The sequence below is a fragment of the Camarhynchus parvulus genome, chromosome 3 (genome assembly GCF_901933205.1).
Source record: "Camarhynchus parvulus chromosome 3, STF_HiC, whole genome shotgun sequence".
Taxonomy (NCBI): Eukaryota; Metazoa; Chordata; class Aves; order Passeriformes; family Thraupidae; genus Camarhynchus; species Camarhynchus parvulus.
In genome coordinates, this window is record NC_044573.1 from 25055945 (window position 1) to 25073033 (window position 17089).

At 39.6% G+C, this 17089-nt stretch overlaps 1 protein-coding gene across 7 annotated transcripts in view; it reads right to left on the minus strand.

Moving 5' to 3' along the window:
- THADA (THADA armadillo repeat containing) overlaps nt 1–16513 on the minus strand; it is a 153012-nt gene extending 136499 nt beyond the window's left edge. For 6 of the 7 annotated variants that reach the window (XR_004060613.1, XM_030946136.1, XM_030946138.1 and 3 more), the window contains exons 1-18: nt 16470–16508; nt 15124–15219; nt 13736–13830; nt 13195–13325; nt 12308–12456; nt 12139–12171; nt 11537–11585; nt 10479–10669; nt 9734–9828; nt 9218–9438; nt 7596–8287; nt 6837–6988; nt 6540–6695; nt 5244–5366; nt 4199–4322; nt 2629–2777; nt 1553–1763; nt 31–166 (exon numbers count right to left, since the gene is read on the minus strand). Coding sequence is in view for 6 of the 7 variants with exons in the window: in XM_030946136.1 (XP_030801996.1) it covers nt 31–166; nt 1553–1763; nt 2629–2777; nt 4199–4322; nt 5244–5366; nt 6540–6695; nt 6837–6988; nt 7596–8287; nt 9218–9438; nt 9734–9828; nt 10479–10669; nt 11537–11585; nt 12139–12171; nt 12308–12456; nt 13195–13325; nt 13736–13830; nt 15124–15199 (2783 nt within the window). In the remaining variant the exon portion in view is untranslated. Of the gene's footprint in view, nt 1–30; nt 167–1552; nt 1764–2628; nt 2778–4198; nt 4323–5243; nt 5367–6539; nt 6696–6836; nt 6989–7595; nt 8288–9217; nt 9439–9733; nt 9829–10478; nt 10670–11536; nt 11586–12138; nt 12172–12307; nt 12457–13194; nt 13326–13735; nt 13831–15123; nt 15223–16469 lie in introns of all 7 variants that reach the window. The other variant, XM_030946137.1, reaches the window with a different exon arrangement.
- Nucleotides 16514–17089: the final 576 nt, after the last annotated feature.

Here is a 17089-nt window from a genome sequence, read left to right on the forward strand (position 1 = left end):
CTGAGTTACAACTTAGTGTGTTTTACTTACTTGAAGGGTAATTGCTGCAAAGCCCCAGTTATACAGTGCACTCTCCCATACATGGGGAAGGATGCTGCTGCTTGAAGCAGAGACTTCTTGGCTTGGAATATTTCTTCTTCAACATTCACCAACAAAAGCTTGATAACTAAAATATTTTAAAGCAAAGATTTACATTGAACATTCATATACTGATTTTCTAAGAAGCAAGTCTGCTTTCAGAAACAGGAATAAAACCTGTGTACACAACAATTCAGTGGAATATGCACAGCAATTTCCTTTATTACACTCTTCTCTCTTTTGTCATTGAAATATATGTTACCATTAATTTTCAGTTACCTAAACTCCAGCAATATTTGTTATAGTCAATTTAATCTATCTCTCTGAACCAAATGGCAGCTGTGAAAAGCACAACCCACATCCTATGCTCAGGGACAATCCCACAGCTCATGATGAAGTCACAAGAAGTTACCTACTCCATACTGCAAGTCACACTTCACCCTTACAACCACATTAATACAATGATGAGTACGGCAGAATATTAAAGATAAAAATTCACGATTATACATTTGAACTTTATGTTTTCCACTAAACAACCTAACCAATTTAAGGATACATGTGTCTATTTTAATTCTGTTTATAGCTTGCGATATCTCAGTGCCAGAACCAGAACAAATTACAGATCCTAACAAGGAACCGTGGATCACTACCAGCAGCAGATGCCCCAGAGCAATGAGACATAAGGTTACCCACACATTTCCTTCACTTATGGCAACCACAACCATCTCAAAATTGTTATTTCACTGCATATCAAGAAAGGATTAACAGGCATCTGTAGAGAAGCCAAGAATGGCACAAAAAAGTATAGAACAGCAAGTTTACTGCAAATTATACAAAATATTTTATTACAAATAATGAACTTTAGTATTTTAGTTTCACTGAAGATTACTTAAGATGGAGAAAGCTTGGTTAACAAATTTGCCAAACCTGCCAGATCTAGAGCCTTGTCATCTTTTATCCAGGGGCATTAAACCAAACAAAAATATTCTGTACGTCAGCAAAGCCCCATTACTGTGGATGTGTATTCACAGGACTGCAAATCACACCGAAAAATGGGGCCAGGTGAACAGAGCTCCAAGGGCCAGCGCTGCAAACATCAAGTATTGAAACAAAGACAGACCAAGTACAGCTGTCTTCCCCCTGGATGAGCAAGCTCTCAGGGGAAGCAAAGGGCTCTTCCCTGCACTTTATGCACTCAGCTTCACCAGGCTCACTGCTTGGGCCTCCAAAGCACTTTCAAATGTCACTGCTCAAAATAATGACAAAAGCCATCTCATAGAATATTCAACAGCCTCAACACAAACAGGCCTAGCTTAAGATCTTACTAAAGAACATGGTTCCTTAACAGCAAAATACAAGATACTTAAAATTCTGTTAGAAATAAGCATCTCTTACTAACCCTCCTACCAAAAGCCTTATTGAAAAGCAGCAAACTTTCAACAAATATAAAAAAACCTTTCCCCCAAAATCTCACCTCCCAAAGTATTCTTCTCCACTGTACTCACTGATGTGTTCTCATCCAGCTGGGGGTTATGCTCAAGCCATTTCCCTAAACAAATGTGCTGCAGTCCTTTGTGATATACCAAAAAGTTCAACAAATATGAAGCAGTGACACAATCATATGGCTTGGTGCTTGTGCTAAGATCAATCGCTGCTTGGAACAGAAGATCTAGATTTTCAGAACCCTGGAAAAAAAAACAAAGCAGTAATATTGCTCATTTAATTGAGCTTCCAGATTGACTTAATTAAGCTTCTTACAACCCTGGAATCTGAGAACCTGCTTTTAATTAAGTTTGCTGGTGCATATTTCTTGAGAAACACTTGTTTTGTGCACTGATGACCTTACACTCAAAACATGCATGTGCATGTATTTAGCAAGGATATAATTACATAGACATTGAGGATGGGAACAGCCATTTATAAAGCAGTGTTCAATTACACTGCACCTCACAGGAAATTTTTTTTTTCAAGTTAATGTGTTTAATCTGCTAATGGACATTACAGAGAAGCACAGTTTATTTGGTAGCAGTATTTGTTCATCTGTACTAATGAATTTTGAAATAAATTTTCATCAAGTTATTACAGACAAATCAGTATCAATTCAAAGGGTAAAATTTGTGAAAAATCAAAGAAACCAATCAGATAATGAAACCTGAGATCAATCAGAAAGGAAGGAAACAGGGAGCTGAATTTCCTAAAAGTACAAGAGTAACCAAGTCAAAATGCCTCAATCGTTTCCAAAGAGAAGTTACAGCTAAGCCAAGGGCTTGCATTAACTATTTCTCTGATAGAGAAATAGAGACTAATGCATAGTCATACCCAAAGGACTTCCCAAACTCCTCCATCCATTAGTGAAACAAGCCTCCTTGGGCAAGGGCAGAAGCTGTACACAATTATACAGAAGATGTTAGTGATGAACACTGCTGCAGGCAGCTTGGACTGGCTTCTAAGGCTCAGGATTCCTGCTCTGTACCTAACACAAGCACCTGGTGTACTACAGAACATTCATCTTTCACAAAATTACTCCCTCTAAACTCTTCAAGTTCATACCTGTAAATTCAACGCAACATCTCGTAGTTTCATCAGAAGTCTAAATGCCAGAATTTTTACTTCCTCAAAAGTACTGGCAAAACACTGGATCAGAGTTTGGACATGAGCAGAATCAATCTCCTGATCCAGCTGGAAAACTTGTGCCTGGCCTGTTCAAAGAAATGAATGCCTTAGATAGTTATGCTGTAACTCTTTCCAGAATATGCACTCTCCTCACATTCTGCTTTGCTATACTAAAAGAAGCATTCCATTTTAGCCAAATTTTTATTTTAATATTATTTCTCTTAATAGTTTTTAAAATACCCTATTAAACATTGTTAGGAATAAAAATGGCATACCTTATTTAGAAAAATTACTTTTAGTAATACAGAAAATAACTTGTTGCCCAAAACAGAATCCCATGTACTCCCTTTAAATTTAGCATTTTTAAAAAATCTTTATTTTGTTTTGCTTAAACTCTTTTCCTGAAGGTATGTAATATTAGAAAATAATTCCTTTCAAAAAAGAGGTTGAAAGCTTTAGAGTATTTTGGCACTTGGTGTTTTGAGTTATTTTGTCATAGGAATAATCCCTTAAAATGTAAGACATTACAATTTCTTCTGGTTTTAATTTAGGTATCTATGAGTTGTGAATTCTTTGTAAAGAAGGCAGAAATTTTAGGATGTAAACAACTGCACCATAATACAGCACAGAATAAAACAGGTAAATTGCCTTTATAGAAGTAATGTCCAATTTAGAAATTCCTCAGCTGCTATTATGAACAACTGAGGATTTTCTATTTTTCAAAAAGCAGTAATAATATACTACATATTCATAATAATAATGTGTTCATTTATCAAGGGGTTTTGAGAAATTATTTAGCAAGATGGCAATTTTATTCCCTCTCAAAATCAACTTTAATATCAGACAACTAATTTCTTTAAAGAAAAGGTTACAGTTTAGGACTGAACCATATTTTTATGTTGACCATGTGATCCAGAGACAAGATTTAGCAAGAATATCAATACTCCAATGTTCTAAACACTTACTGAATTAAGACTGCCATAAAATCATGAAGAAAATTTAAAATAACATCAGCACATCATCATTAACAGGACAATAAAACTGGTTTTTATTCAGCATAGTATCAGGAGGATATGCAATATTTTTCAATCAAGAGTTTTTACTCAATTCAGCATTTTGAGGCATCAAGATATATGTGCAGAAAAAAAGAAGTGAAGTTACCAAATACATTGACACTTGTCCAGAAGTTTTCCCCATAATAAAAAAATAAATCTTCCTAAAACAAGGAAGAAAAGAAAATCCAAGAAAGATTTTTTTGCAAGAAAATCCAAATTTATAGAAGACATGCAACAGGCAATTATTAGCTTTTACTTCAATATTCCTTTTTCCAAAAAAACTTAGTATCCTCCCTTGAGGTAAAATAAAAGCAATCCAGGAAATGCCACAGAAATAAAGGACTAAGAACACCCTTTTACTTTGACAGAATCTGACTAGCTGGCATAAAAGACACCTCTTCAAGACCTCCCATTCCTACAGTCTATTAAAGGCTATGAATTAGATTTCTCACCTTTTGGAACAGAAAATATTTCTGCTATTGATTCCAAAATACTTAGTGCACAAAACCTGGTTGGATGTGATGAACCAGGAAACAATACCTCAAAAAGTCTGGCACATACAGATGACATGAAATCCTGAGGGAAAAAAAATGCAGGAAAAAAATTAAGACTGTTTACTTTACTTAAGGCTGCCCTACAAAGAAAAGCCTAAGGAACTGAACTCAGGACATTCTGCTTTACCCCAAAAATTATGACTTTACAGTTAATTTTAGAAAAACAAGAGGTCAACATTCACAGTGCAGACAGAGTTTCTTGTTTCTTAGAGTGCAGTGAAGGCTGGACAATCATTTGGGTTTTTAAATACAACAGTTTCCCTTCCCCAGGCCCACAAAAAGACACCCATTGCATCTAATCCTGAAAATTAGCCGACCAATAAAAGCAGAACTCAAGGAACAGACTGGCACAAGGATACTGATGATGTGTGCCTCTAGCTAGGATAAAAAGGACAACTACAAAAGAAGTTTTCATGCTAAAGCTCTTGTCATTCATTCTCTCACTCACTGATTATTCTGGAGACCTAGAAAAAGACTGAAGCTCAACTGATCTCTGTTTTAAGTCCCAGTAACAAACATCATTTAAAGCTCACTACTAAATGGCCAACAGATGACAGGACATTTGCCCAATTTTTTTTTTTTTTATTGAGGGTACATCTCCAGCCATTCCTCACTTACTGCTGTTTCAATGCACATCACAGAGCAATCCCTCATAACCTTCATTGGTTTCAAACAAAATTTACCTTAAAGGCACCCTCCAAATATCAATGGGCATTCAGTTCATCAACAACAGCATATTTAGTCAAATAAACTTGGACAAGTGCATCGGAGTGGACAAGCTCCCCAGTACTGTTTGACTTTACAGGTTTTTTCCTTCTACACTATTGATTAACACAAAAACACACACACAGAGTGCCTAACTTATCCAGTGGTGTTCAGGAACAAAGAACACTCAGAAGTGCTATCCCACCTCTATTACCCGCATCTCTAGCAGTCTACTTACTTTGTATTGCTGCAAAATCCTCAAAGGAGGCATTTTAGTTGACTTCTCAACTAACTCCTGCTTGGTTTTATTTTGCTCCAACTTATAAAGCACTTGAGAACTTTCTTGTATCCTGCAAAATAACTTTTAAAACAAAAGAAAACATAGGTGAGACAAGAAACATTGATATTGAAATCAGGGAAAGGTAGATTTTCAGCTTATTTTCCAAATCACACTGCTTATAATTTTTAGGAAGTTTGCACACAGCATAACACAGAACAGATCCTTCTCTCTCCACTACAAACCCAAGGTTTTGCTTCCCACCTCTCTTGTGACCAATTTCTTCTCTCCTCCTTCTACACCTCCAAAACCTTCTTCCATCTCCCTCCTTAAATTCATGCCAAGCCTTCTCCTCCTGCCTCATTTTCTGTGGAACTGTGTTCATCTATAAAAAAACTCAATGCAGATAACTTCTACAGCCTCAGTTTCTCTTAGAGTTTGACTCACTTCAGAAGTGCCTTCTCCACCTCTTTTGCTGCCCATAAGTAGTATTTCCTTTCTTATCACATTCCCATCTAGCACAACTTTTCCATCCCATGCTCCTCAGTCTGCACCAGGTAAGAAAGGAAAGAGATGGGATTTCTCTTTTGGTTTTGCCAAACTGACATCCTCTCCCCCCTTCTCAAATTAATTATTTTCTCCTTCCACACTGCCTTCTTTTGCCATAAACATCTTCCAAGATGTTCCAACGCTCTTTATACATACATGGTTCCTCATTTTATCCCCATCCTTCTACCATGAGCTACATGTGACCTTGGCAACTTCCACCAAACGGAGAGACTCATTCCCTGCACACTGTAATGGCACAATCACATCATAGTGAATATTCTTCTACTTTGTTTTCCAGGTCAGGTTTCTGAGGCTGATGAAGTGACTGAATTTGCCTGAGGTGTGACAAGTCCATGTAAGCACAGCTTTAGGCCCCAGCAAAGGCAACAGAAGGTCCACTGCTGACTCCAGGGCACATTGCTTTGCTATTGGCAAAGTGTGCAGGTGCTGGCAGGTCAAGCAACACCCACCACCACCACTCATGAAGTTCCCTGCCTCTGCCACTTAATATTTTGTTTAAGCCATCCTTGCCTGTGATGACTTAACACCATTCAGTTGGGTAATACATAAAGCATAAAGCATATTCCTGGCCTTAGAGGTTTTACTCCTTCCAACGAGCAACTTCATAACATACTCATTATTTCCTTTAAAATAGTGTTATAACTAACATAAGAGGCATGTTAGACATTGCTCATAGTTTCAAATTACCTTTCTCAGCAGAGAAATGATCTGTTGCCTTACAGAAGGAGATTGGTTGTTCAAGTTGTACAGCATAAAAAATTGAATTAGTTGCATTTCTTCCAGAGACACAATTTCTGTAGTACGATGGGTTTCACAGAGTAAACCTAAAGCATCAATGCAAACCTGAAAGATATTTAAAAGTTCACCACAAAAGAGTTACTGACACCTATGATGACACCTTTGTTTTAATACAACACTAACACAGTAATCAGAATCAAAGCAATTATTCTAATTTAAAGGATACATAAACAGTTGTCCCTTTACCTGGCTGTGCTGATGAACCAGACCCTGTTTTATACACCCAGTGGATACAAGACCACTGCTCATGATATTTGAAAGTTCCAGATGTCCATGAGCCCTGGCTGTTCTCAAGCATGCCATTAATGCTCCAAGAGCTCCTCTAGTACTGCAAGAGCCTAAAGAAAATGAAAACCAGTGATAATTACTGTTTGATTAATAGAAGCAATGTACTATTTGCAGTGCTCGTCAGAAACTCCCAATACTTTCAACATGTGACCCACTCCTTTTTATTTCTACTCCATAAATCCCAAAAGATAGTGCTGCTATAGATTAAACCAGTTCTAAATCCCAAAAAGCTTCATCTCAAATGTGACATATGACAAAAAGACCTTGTGAGGTCTCACAAGCCATCATTTTAGAGTCCACTAAATTACTTCAAAACAAGAGAATCATAAATCTTGTATCCACATATTTACAAGAAAAAACAATCTGTTACTGGGCACACCCATGTAAGAAAGAAAATAAAAGCAGTAGCAGAAAACACAGAAACATAACACACCCTGGTAAAGAGAACCATAAGGCACCCACAGAAGGATTTTGCTCATGGCACAGAGACACACTTATAATTATTATGACTTTCACCTTGAAATACTAATAGCAATAATAAGCAACTGGAATTTTTCTTCCAAATCAATTCTAACAATAATAATAGACCAGAAATCACATGGTTACGATTTTTTTTTAATCCAATCATAATTACAAATACAAAGTTTATTTTCTTACCCAGATTAGCATCTGCAGAGGCCTGAAGAATTCTTATCATGTAGCTCAGACTGTCAGGGTTACATTTGAGCAATTTTGGTAAATAGTAATCTATTATATAAGTAGTTTGGTCATGGTTCCCTTCACACAGTATTACCAGAAGAGGAGAAACCCAGATGTTGTGCCACTGGTCAATCCAGGTGCCTTCCTGAAAACTCAAAGTAAAATGGGCCTTGTGATTTGTAAACATGGTTTCCAGAAGATCACTGGCATAAGGTGCAAGAGACTGATCACTCATCACATCCAGGATCTGCACTGGAATTGTTCTGTCCAACTGCAGTATATTTTCAGTGCCCACACATTCCACCAGAGAACCAAGAGAAGCATATTTCCCCTTTACATGCCAATCCAAGCTCAGTAAATGCTTTATCAGCCTTGCAAAGAATGGGTCTGACTTTCCAGTGGATCCAGCAATGGTGGTTTGGTGTATCTGAAGAAGATTCTTGAAAATCAATTTGGTTTGGTGTCTGATGGCATCCAGAGGGTGGTCCCAGTGTGTATAAATGTATTCCAGCAGCTTTCCAATTAAATCAGAGTTCCCATTAAGTTTGATTTTTAGATCTGGAGAGCCTGAAACAAGGGCAGCCAGTGCTGAATTAGTCCAAATAACAAGGATTCTAGACAAAGATGTTGCCACACTGGGTTCTTTTAACCTTTTAAAAAGAACAAACACAAAAAAAATGCATTACCTTCATTTATCAGCAGTTTTAAAAAATAAATTTTGTATTTCAGAATACCTATTCATCACATTCATTTACCATACATGAAAACAGATTAGGAGACTCAACCCATTCATGGAGGAAAAGGAATGAACACAGAAGTGATCAACTGGATGTTGCCAAGTACATGCTTAGTTACCTGATGTGCTATTAAGTGGTTGCAGCTAAACTCCCTAACAATAGGGAAAAGAAACCACACAAGCCCCCCAACAATAAAACAAACAAAAAAAATTACTATGAATCTGCTAACTTTTGAGCAGCATTATGTTGTTGCATGCTTCTGGAAAATGTAAGGAAAAATTTTCACTGCCATATAGAACCATCAGAACTGAGTATCCTATGTGCAAAAACAAGATCCCAAAATTGATCTCCAAGGTACAATCAAAGATTGAACTGAATGCACATTTTAATCTCCAATCAAATAGTGCTGGTGGGCCCTTAGATGCAAGCATCCACAAAAAAAACCAACTAAAACTCATATTACTTCAAGTATTCCACTTACTGGCACACTTTGCTTTCCTCTGAACTTTCAGAAGGAGAGGACATGATGTCTTGAAACTGAAGTTTATCTGTCTACATAAGAACTGATACTGACACACCTTACCATAAGGGAATTGATAAATTTATCCCATTCATGTCAGAAAACAAAATTTTCGCATGCAAGAAAAACTGAAACTTAGAACTACATATGCAACATCAATATATTTTTCAAATTTACAGAGCTTTTATGAATATATTAAAAAGATTGCATTTTTGACAGAACCTAGTATCATTACACTGAAAACAGAGATACTCCACCAGGACCACAGGAGTCATGCAAAAATAGAATTAGAAAACATGAAACAACACAGAACACAAACTTACTCTGAACTCAATGACAGCAAGACTGATGCAATATCTAACAACAGTTTCTCTCCATTTTCACCCATGCTGCCATTTTTCCAATCCAGCATAGCCAGTGCTCCGTGGCAAAGGAAGAGCAGGACCGAGCCTGGGAGTTCTGCCGTGCACAGAACCCCGGAGTTCCTCACGAACCACGCTGGCACACCTGAGTGTTCCACTGTCCCAAGGAGCAAGCCACTGATCTGGAACACCAAAACACACCCACTACAGCACCTCAGCACAGCAGAAAACCTGTTTTGTGCATAGCTCAGAAGATATGAAGTGATTTCTTGTAAATAGTGTGTTTGTCAAATTCCAAACCCAAGTCTAACAACTTCATATACCGAAGAGAGAAGAAAGGATTATACTCCAGCTACGGACTGATAGAGAGACTGGCAAGCCCTGGTATCTGCATCAGCAAAGCCTCCAGCCAACAATTATAGCACAGAGTAACAACACCATGATACTGCACAGTCTTCAGCCAAGAAATACACTTACCAATGAAGGTAATTCCTCAGCTGGTTCATACATAGCTCTGGTGAAGAGAACAACAGCCAGTCCTGAGGTAGTCTGAACAGTCTGCAGAAGCGTTGCTACACAGCAGAGATATTGTACATTAGAATGCAGCAAACACTGAGTGCTAGAACTGTAGGGTAAAATTATTTTATATTGAATTTTGCTAGGCTACTTGTAGTTAGTTGTATCATCACAAATCTGTAGTGCCCACGTGGATAGCAAATATTAATAACTTTATCCTCTAGTGTAATAAGAAACTGCTAATATCTTTAACAGAAAACACAGGACTGTCCACTAAGGCAAGGAGGGCTGTGGCAGAGACTAGTGACATGTTAAATTCCACTGCACAAAAACATCTGTATGAAAAAAAAACCACTATCAGTTATGGTGTGCCCATAACTAGTTCTAACAGCGTATTTCATGAAGATGTAGATATTTCTGGTAGGCACAGACATATGGTGACTCTGAAAAGCATTTAAGTTTGTTTTTGAATTATTAATAACAGCATTAATCTTGGTATTTGTAGTGGGACAAGTTAAACTGTACACTCTAAAACTGCCATCTAAAAATCATAGCTCACCAAAAAAACAACTACTGCTCCCACTCACATTGATCTCAGTTTAGCTTGCATGGAAATTGAACTACTAAGTTTTTATACCTACAGGTTGCTTACTACACAGACAACAGGTTAATAAAAATATTAGGGTTTTAATGTTATTAAACTTACCATCCATTAGGAAGTTTGTGCAACTTTTCAGTAAACTACACATACTTTGCCAAACAAAAGATTCGCTATGTTTCCAAAGACTTCCCTGGATATTTTCTTGCAATTTCTGTATAAGCATCATTGAAACTTTAATGGCTATCAGTAAATCATGCATCAGCTGAGTCTGAACAATACGATTTCCATGATTCCTTCTGTGGAAAAAAAAGAGACAAGCAAGCACACAAAAAAAAAATTAAAACCATTCTTCACCATCCCCAGAAAACCACATTCTGCCAACTTTAAATAGAATTAATGGCAAAAACTAATGTATTGCTTGAGTTGATATGTAACTACAGGAAAACAAGTAGATTCAAGGGTAGTTTGTTAAAATGAAGTTAACAAATGAAAATGACAAACTGTGCTACATTTTCTGCAGGTTCCTGTGACAAACTTTCATTCATGTCATTCTGCCTGAGCAGAACCGAACTTTACCAGAAACTTTCCAAAAAGGCCAACATAATGCAGTGCTGCTCTTTTCTAATTTTTCAAGTAGTTCCTCCATGTATGAAGGACATTTCTCTGATTTGACTTTCTTCTAACATGAAGGCAGAAAGCATCTAAACTTTCAGTGCACAAAGCACTTCATTAAGTGCCCTTCTCCTCTCAGTTCAGAATGAGAGACCACAATGAAGCTGCTTCACTTAATGAAATGCTGGAAAATGTCAAATATATCAATACTGAATTAAACACTCATGGAACATGAAACAGTTTTACTCTACCTGAATTTTACATTTATTAATTACACTCTTTAGTCACAATTCAGATAGCAAAACCTTAACTCAAAGGCCTCCCTTAGTAGTAACTCTAACAGTATCAGTGCCTTACCTCTCTTATATTATCATATTGCCACAAAAGAAAAGAATCAATCAGTTTTTATTTAAAATCTGCATCACTGTAAAATGATATTTCTACCTCTCATCAATGTATGGCTACCAAAGTGATATTTTAAACCAAACCAAATTATCTTGCAAGAGTGAAATAAAACCAGATAAAATAGAGCTTCTATTGAATTCACTTGCCTGTTTTCTTCCTGTATGTCAAGCAGCAACTTCTGCAGAAACTGAAGAACTAGTGAAAATAATTATGGTATAAATTTACTTACAAGAGAAATAGAACAGAACATTTCCAGCAAAGCCATCACACATACATCTCAATACATCACACATACCCAGCTACAATCAATAGTTACCCATACAGCGGTGATTCTTGCATTCCACCAACAAATTAAACTAGTATTTCAGTACAGACAAACACAAGCAATGCTAAAACAAAATCTCAAACTGTTTTACAACAACCTGGTACAAAACAAGTTTCCAATCCACTTGGCCTAATCCTGTGAGATATTGACACTCCCTACCACAATTGCTCACTAGTACTCAGATTTGTATCAGAGTTGCCCAGTAAAGCAAAACTGAGCAAAACTGACCCCTGGAAATTAAAGGTATGAATCAGTCTTGTCTTTCACAAAAAAAGTACTATGTAAGGGTACTAGTTTTTTAAAAATTAGCCAGGAGGAAATCAGATCTGATAGATCTTCATGCCTGCTTCATGTCACTTCTCCACACAAGCCCCTCCCCCAGTAACATGCAGTGAAGCATATTTTACTATAATGTGACTTTACCTTCTTCAAACAGGTTCTTAATACAGGCTCTACCTAGAGGAAAGAAAATACATTTTAAGTGCTGAGTACTAGCCGGCACTATCTATTTTACATAACTGCCAACATCACTATCAGGTGTGGCACCAGTGCTGAGCAAGTTTAACCAGAGGAACATTTGATGTCACTGCACCTAAGCTGAAGTCCTCCACACAGGAAGCAAGGTTGTCCAGCACTTTTCTGTACAAATACACATCTGTGGTTTTCAGCTCTTCCCGAAGGCAGCACACAAAGCTTTGCACAGCTGGCACCATCAAATGTCCAGGAAGACCATTCAGTGAACTGCAACATGAAGAAACAGCATGTTTAGTTTGGTTTTCCTGAGGTGTTGTAACATCCACTGCAACAAAATCCATGTCAGCTAGCACTCCAATACACAGATGTTTCTTCCTGCATGAAAACATCATCTGTTTTAAAATTAACATGCACATCCTCAGTTTGCAGCTAGAAAACCCGTCAGAGGGGTGCACAGCTTTGGGGTGGCTGCAACCAAATCCAGGACGGAAGCCTTGCATCTCAGTGGGACAGTGAATGCTTTCAGACAAAGAAAGGAAGGCAGCTCAGCACCAGATCTTAAAAAATGCTGAGGCTATAAAAAATTCACTAAATACAGCAATAATTGTGCAATTAAAAAAAATAATTGCAAAAAAAAATAGGCACAAGAAACCACAATTTAGTTAGGATTCCTCTGAACCGTCTTCTGTTGACAAAGCTGAGACTTTGTGTTTTAAATTTCTATTCTAACATTGGATTTTAAAATTCAAACTTCTAATTACACACTATGTTGTCTTTCCAATAATGAAATGGGCCAAAACAATGCTTCACTTTGAAGTTATCCAATGATATGGTATTTATAATTGAGATTTTTAACTTAGAAAGAAAAACTGTACATATGCACATATTAAGTACTGCAAATTTTCAGTAATTAAGTTACAGCAATTTATAGTGAATGACAAATTAGTGACTTAGAAATAAGGAAAACATTTTAAAAAAATGAAGGCTAACTACTCAATCTTTTACCTTGCTAATACTTTCTTCAAAGGATTCTTTGCACCCAGTGAAAAATATATCTCTCCCAAAACATCCAAACAAGCTTTAACCATGGGATCACCTGCAGAGTTCTGATCCATCTGCTTCACCAGTGGCATAATCTATAATAAAAGAACACATGATGAGCAAAAAACTCTGGATGTATCATTTTTAACAGTGGCAGACTTCCCTCCCATCCAAGCATATGGCACAAAACTGTCTCCCCCTCTTTATCATTCGCCCTTGAGTTTCAAGTTCAAATAATGTTCCAAGAACACCTCTAAAACAAAAAAAATCCATACAAAATAGTAAACTTGGTGTCCCTTGCCTTGCACCATTTTCAGGTACTGTGGCCCTTGCTAATTAAGTACTAGAACTGCATTTCTACCTGATGCATGTGCAACTGCTTTTCCTGTGTTTCCAGGAACATAGAAAACATCAGAAGTTTATTTTAGAGCTGTATTTGCCATTAACAGTGCACAGAACACACTCTCAGTTACCAAAAGCCACACTAACAACAGTGAAACTCTACCTGTTTAATACACTGGATCTGCTGGATGCCATTTCTCAGCTCTGCACAGTGCACAAGCAGAGATGCCAGATTTTGCTCTTCAGCCTTTGAAAACCCTACATTTGGAAGAAGAGAATCTTTTTATAAATGATGTGTTATTTATACTGCTTGTTGTAATTACTTTATAAGAAGAAGAAATGACTGCTTGATTCTTAGGGTTTTTTCCAGTTCCAGTAAACCCATTGGCACCACAAACCCTTAACTTAACAACACCTTAACACTTTTTTTTTTCCTAATAAGTGTAAAAAATTCAGTTTCACTGGAACACAATAGTAAGGGACCTCTGGGGGTCACCTGGTCCAAGCCCACTGCTCAAATATGTTCACCTGGAGCTGGCTGCCCAGGACCATGGCCAAGGGACTTTGGAATACCTCCAAGGCTGGAGACTCCCCAGCTTCCCTACTGAAGCTGTGCCCGTCCTCAGACACCCTCACATTAAAAAAGTGTTTCCCTTCACATTAAAAAAGATGTTTAGAGGGAATCTTTAGTGTTTCAGTTTGTGCCCGTGCCTTCCTGTCACTATTCAGCAGAGAAGAAATGCTGGCTGTGCCTGCTGTATGACCTCCCTTCAGGTATTTTTTACACATTGCTAAGATCCCCCTGAGCCTTCTCTTCACCAGGCCAAAGAGTCCCAGCTCTCTCAGCCTTTCCTCACAGGAGAGATGCTCCAGGCCCTTTATTCTTAGCCCTTAGCTGGAGTCTGTCCATATTACTCTTGGACTGGGAAGCCAAGAACTGGATCAACAATCCAGGTGGGACCTCACCAGTGCTCCCTCATAGTAACTTTAGTATATAAATCTTGTATGACTTCATTTTTGGTTTTTTTACAGTAAATATCACTGGAAGCTTCCCTCATCAAACAAAAAAAAAAATCCCCACAAAAGAAAACACCATTTAAACAGTAGCTTTAAAACAAATTAACTACAGAAAACACAAGGACTGGGAAAGCAACCTCCAGAGAACCCTTCCAACCTCAATCATCCTGTGACTCTTGGAAATTCAGTGTTATCCCACATATTAAGGCTAACACATCAGATATCACTAAATTACAGGCCTGCAAGTAAGATTACAAATAGGACCTTCTACTACCTTCACACCACAGATAAATCAAAGTAAAGAGTTTTCAAACCAAAGCCACAATGCTCTAAAGGATTTTTTTGACTCTGCCAAGGTAAGAAGTCATTGTCATTACACAATAAAAACAAACCACAGCAGAGCAAACACACCTAAAACTTACAAAACAAAACCACTAGAAATAAAACATAACAAGCAAAAAAACCAGATCCATTTCAGTAACTACTCAAAGGCAAGAGAAATACATTAGTTCAGAAAAAAAACACCCTACTTACTCTGAAGTTTTTCAAGCTGATGATGATCAAGAAAGAATGCATCCACCTGAATTTCTTTCTTCTTCTTTAAAACCATTTTAGCCGATTAAGAAATGCCTGCTTAAAAAAGAAATAACAAACAAAACAAAAAATCAGAACAACAGGTCACATGGTTTTAAAAACATAATTACAAATATTTCCTACAATAATGGTCTTTTAGTTGTCCTATTGTCTTGAAATGTTTGTTGCATTATCTGTGCACTTTTTCTCAAGGAAACAGCTCTCTTTGATTTTCACAACTTCAGCTATTTCCAGCATTTCATCCAAAATTCACCCAAACCTCACGATGCAAAATGAAAGCAACAAAAAAGGGGAATTGCTGTATGCATGTCATACTGTCTCACTTGGAGTTTTCACTGCACTTGTTACACAGTCTGTGGCATGACCCTGGATCACCGTTTAGAAACACCATACAGAAGCGAGGAATTACTGCCACAAAGCTTCCCTTGCTCAGTTTTGCTGTTCAATACTCATTCAGCTTGTAATAACGTCAAGTAAGAACTGTGAAGCAAACCGAACAGCTCTGCTATTATGGATGTTACAAATAGCAAGTTCTCTTTTGAACGGCAGTGTTGATTTAATACGTGCTACAGTGTCACTGAAGCGAGTTATTATGGAACAAGCTGAGGTCGGAAGGGGCCTTTGGAGCCCATCTGGACCAACCTCCTGCAAAAGCTGGGCCACCTGGAGCCAGCTACCCAGGCCCGTGTCCAGGTATCTTTCGAATGTTTCCAAGGATGGAAACTCCCCAGGAACCTCTCTGGCCCACCCGTGCCAGTGCTCGGCCACCTTCACTCCACACCTAGCGCTTCTCAGAGACCCGCCGTGTTTTAGCCTGCACCCATGGCCCCCTGCCCTGTCACCGGGCACCACGGAATGGAGCCTGGCCATATCCTGTCCGCGCCTCCACTGCACACACTGATGAGCTCTGGGAAGCTCTCCAGATCCCCTCTCCCGGCCCACCTGCGGGCCCAACGCGGCCTCCCCCCGCGCCTCCGGCCGCTCACAGCAGACCGCAACCGGCCCGCCCGGCCCCAGAGGTGGCGGCCTCCGGGCCCCGCTGCTGCTCCGTGCCCTCCCCGCCCGAACAGCCCTGCGCCCACGGCGGCACCGAGAGCTCGGATGGACCCCGGGCCGGGCCACGCCGCCTCCGGCACCCGCCCGGGGCCTCCCTCGCCCCCGCGGCAGCACGGAACCCGAGCACAGCGGTGCCGCCTGGGAAAGCGGCTGCACACTGAGCGCCACAGCAGCAGGCAGGGGAAGCACCGGGGGAACGCCGCCCGCCCCTTACCCCAGCGGACCCTCACCCGCGGCGCCGCGTCCCTTCCCGGTGCGCGCTGCCCGCCCCACCACGTGCCGGCCGCCGCCAACCGCAGCGCGCCCCGCCCCGGCCCGGCCCCGCGGCCGCACCGCGCCGCCTCACGCCGGGAGCGCTCGGAGCGACAAGGGGGCGGCTGCTGCGCGGCTGAGCCGCAGCGACTGTCGCCTTTCCGTGGCAAATACTGGTCCTAACTAAAAGATGAACCTGCGTGAGCCACCGAGTCACAGAATCCCTCTGAGGCCATCGCGTCCAGCCCGTGACCGAACGCCACCATGTAAACAGACCCACGGCATCGAGTGCCACGTCCGGTGTTTCCTTAAACACCTCCAGGGATGGCGACTCCACCACCTGCCTGGCCAGCCCATCCCAATGTCTAATCTCCCTTTCTCTGAAGAAATTTTTCCTAATGTCCAACCTAAACCTCCCGGTACTGCTTAAGGCTGTGTCCTCTTGTCCTGTCTTTAGTTACCTGGGACCCACCTGGCTGCAGCCCCCTTTCAGGCAGTTGTAGAGACTGAAAATGTCATCCTTGGGTCAGTTCCCTTTCCTCCTGGGTAAACACTCTTGTCTCCCTCAGCAGCTCCTCCTAGGATGTGTGCTCCAGAC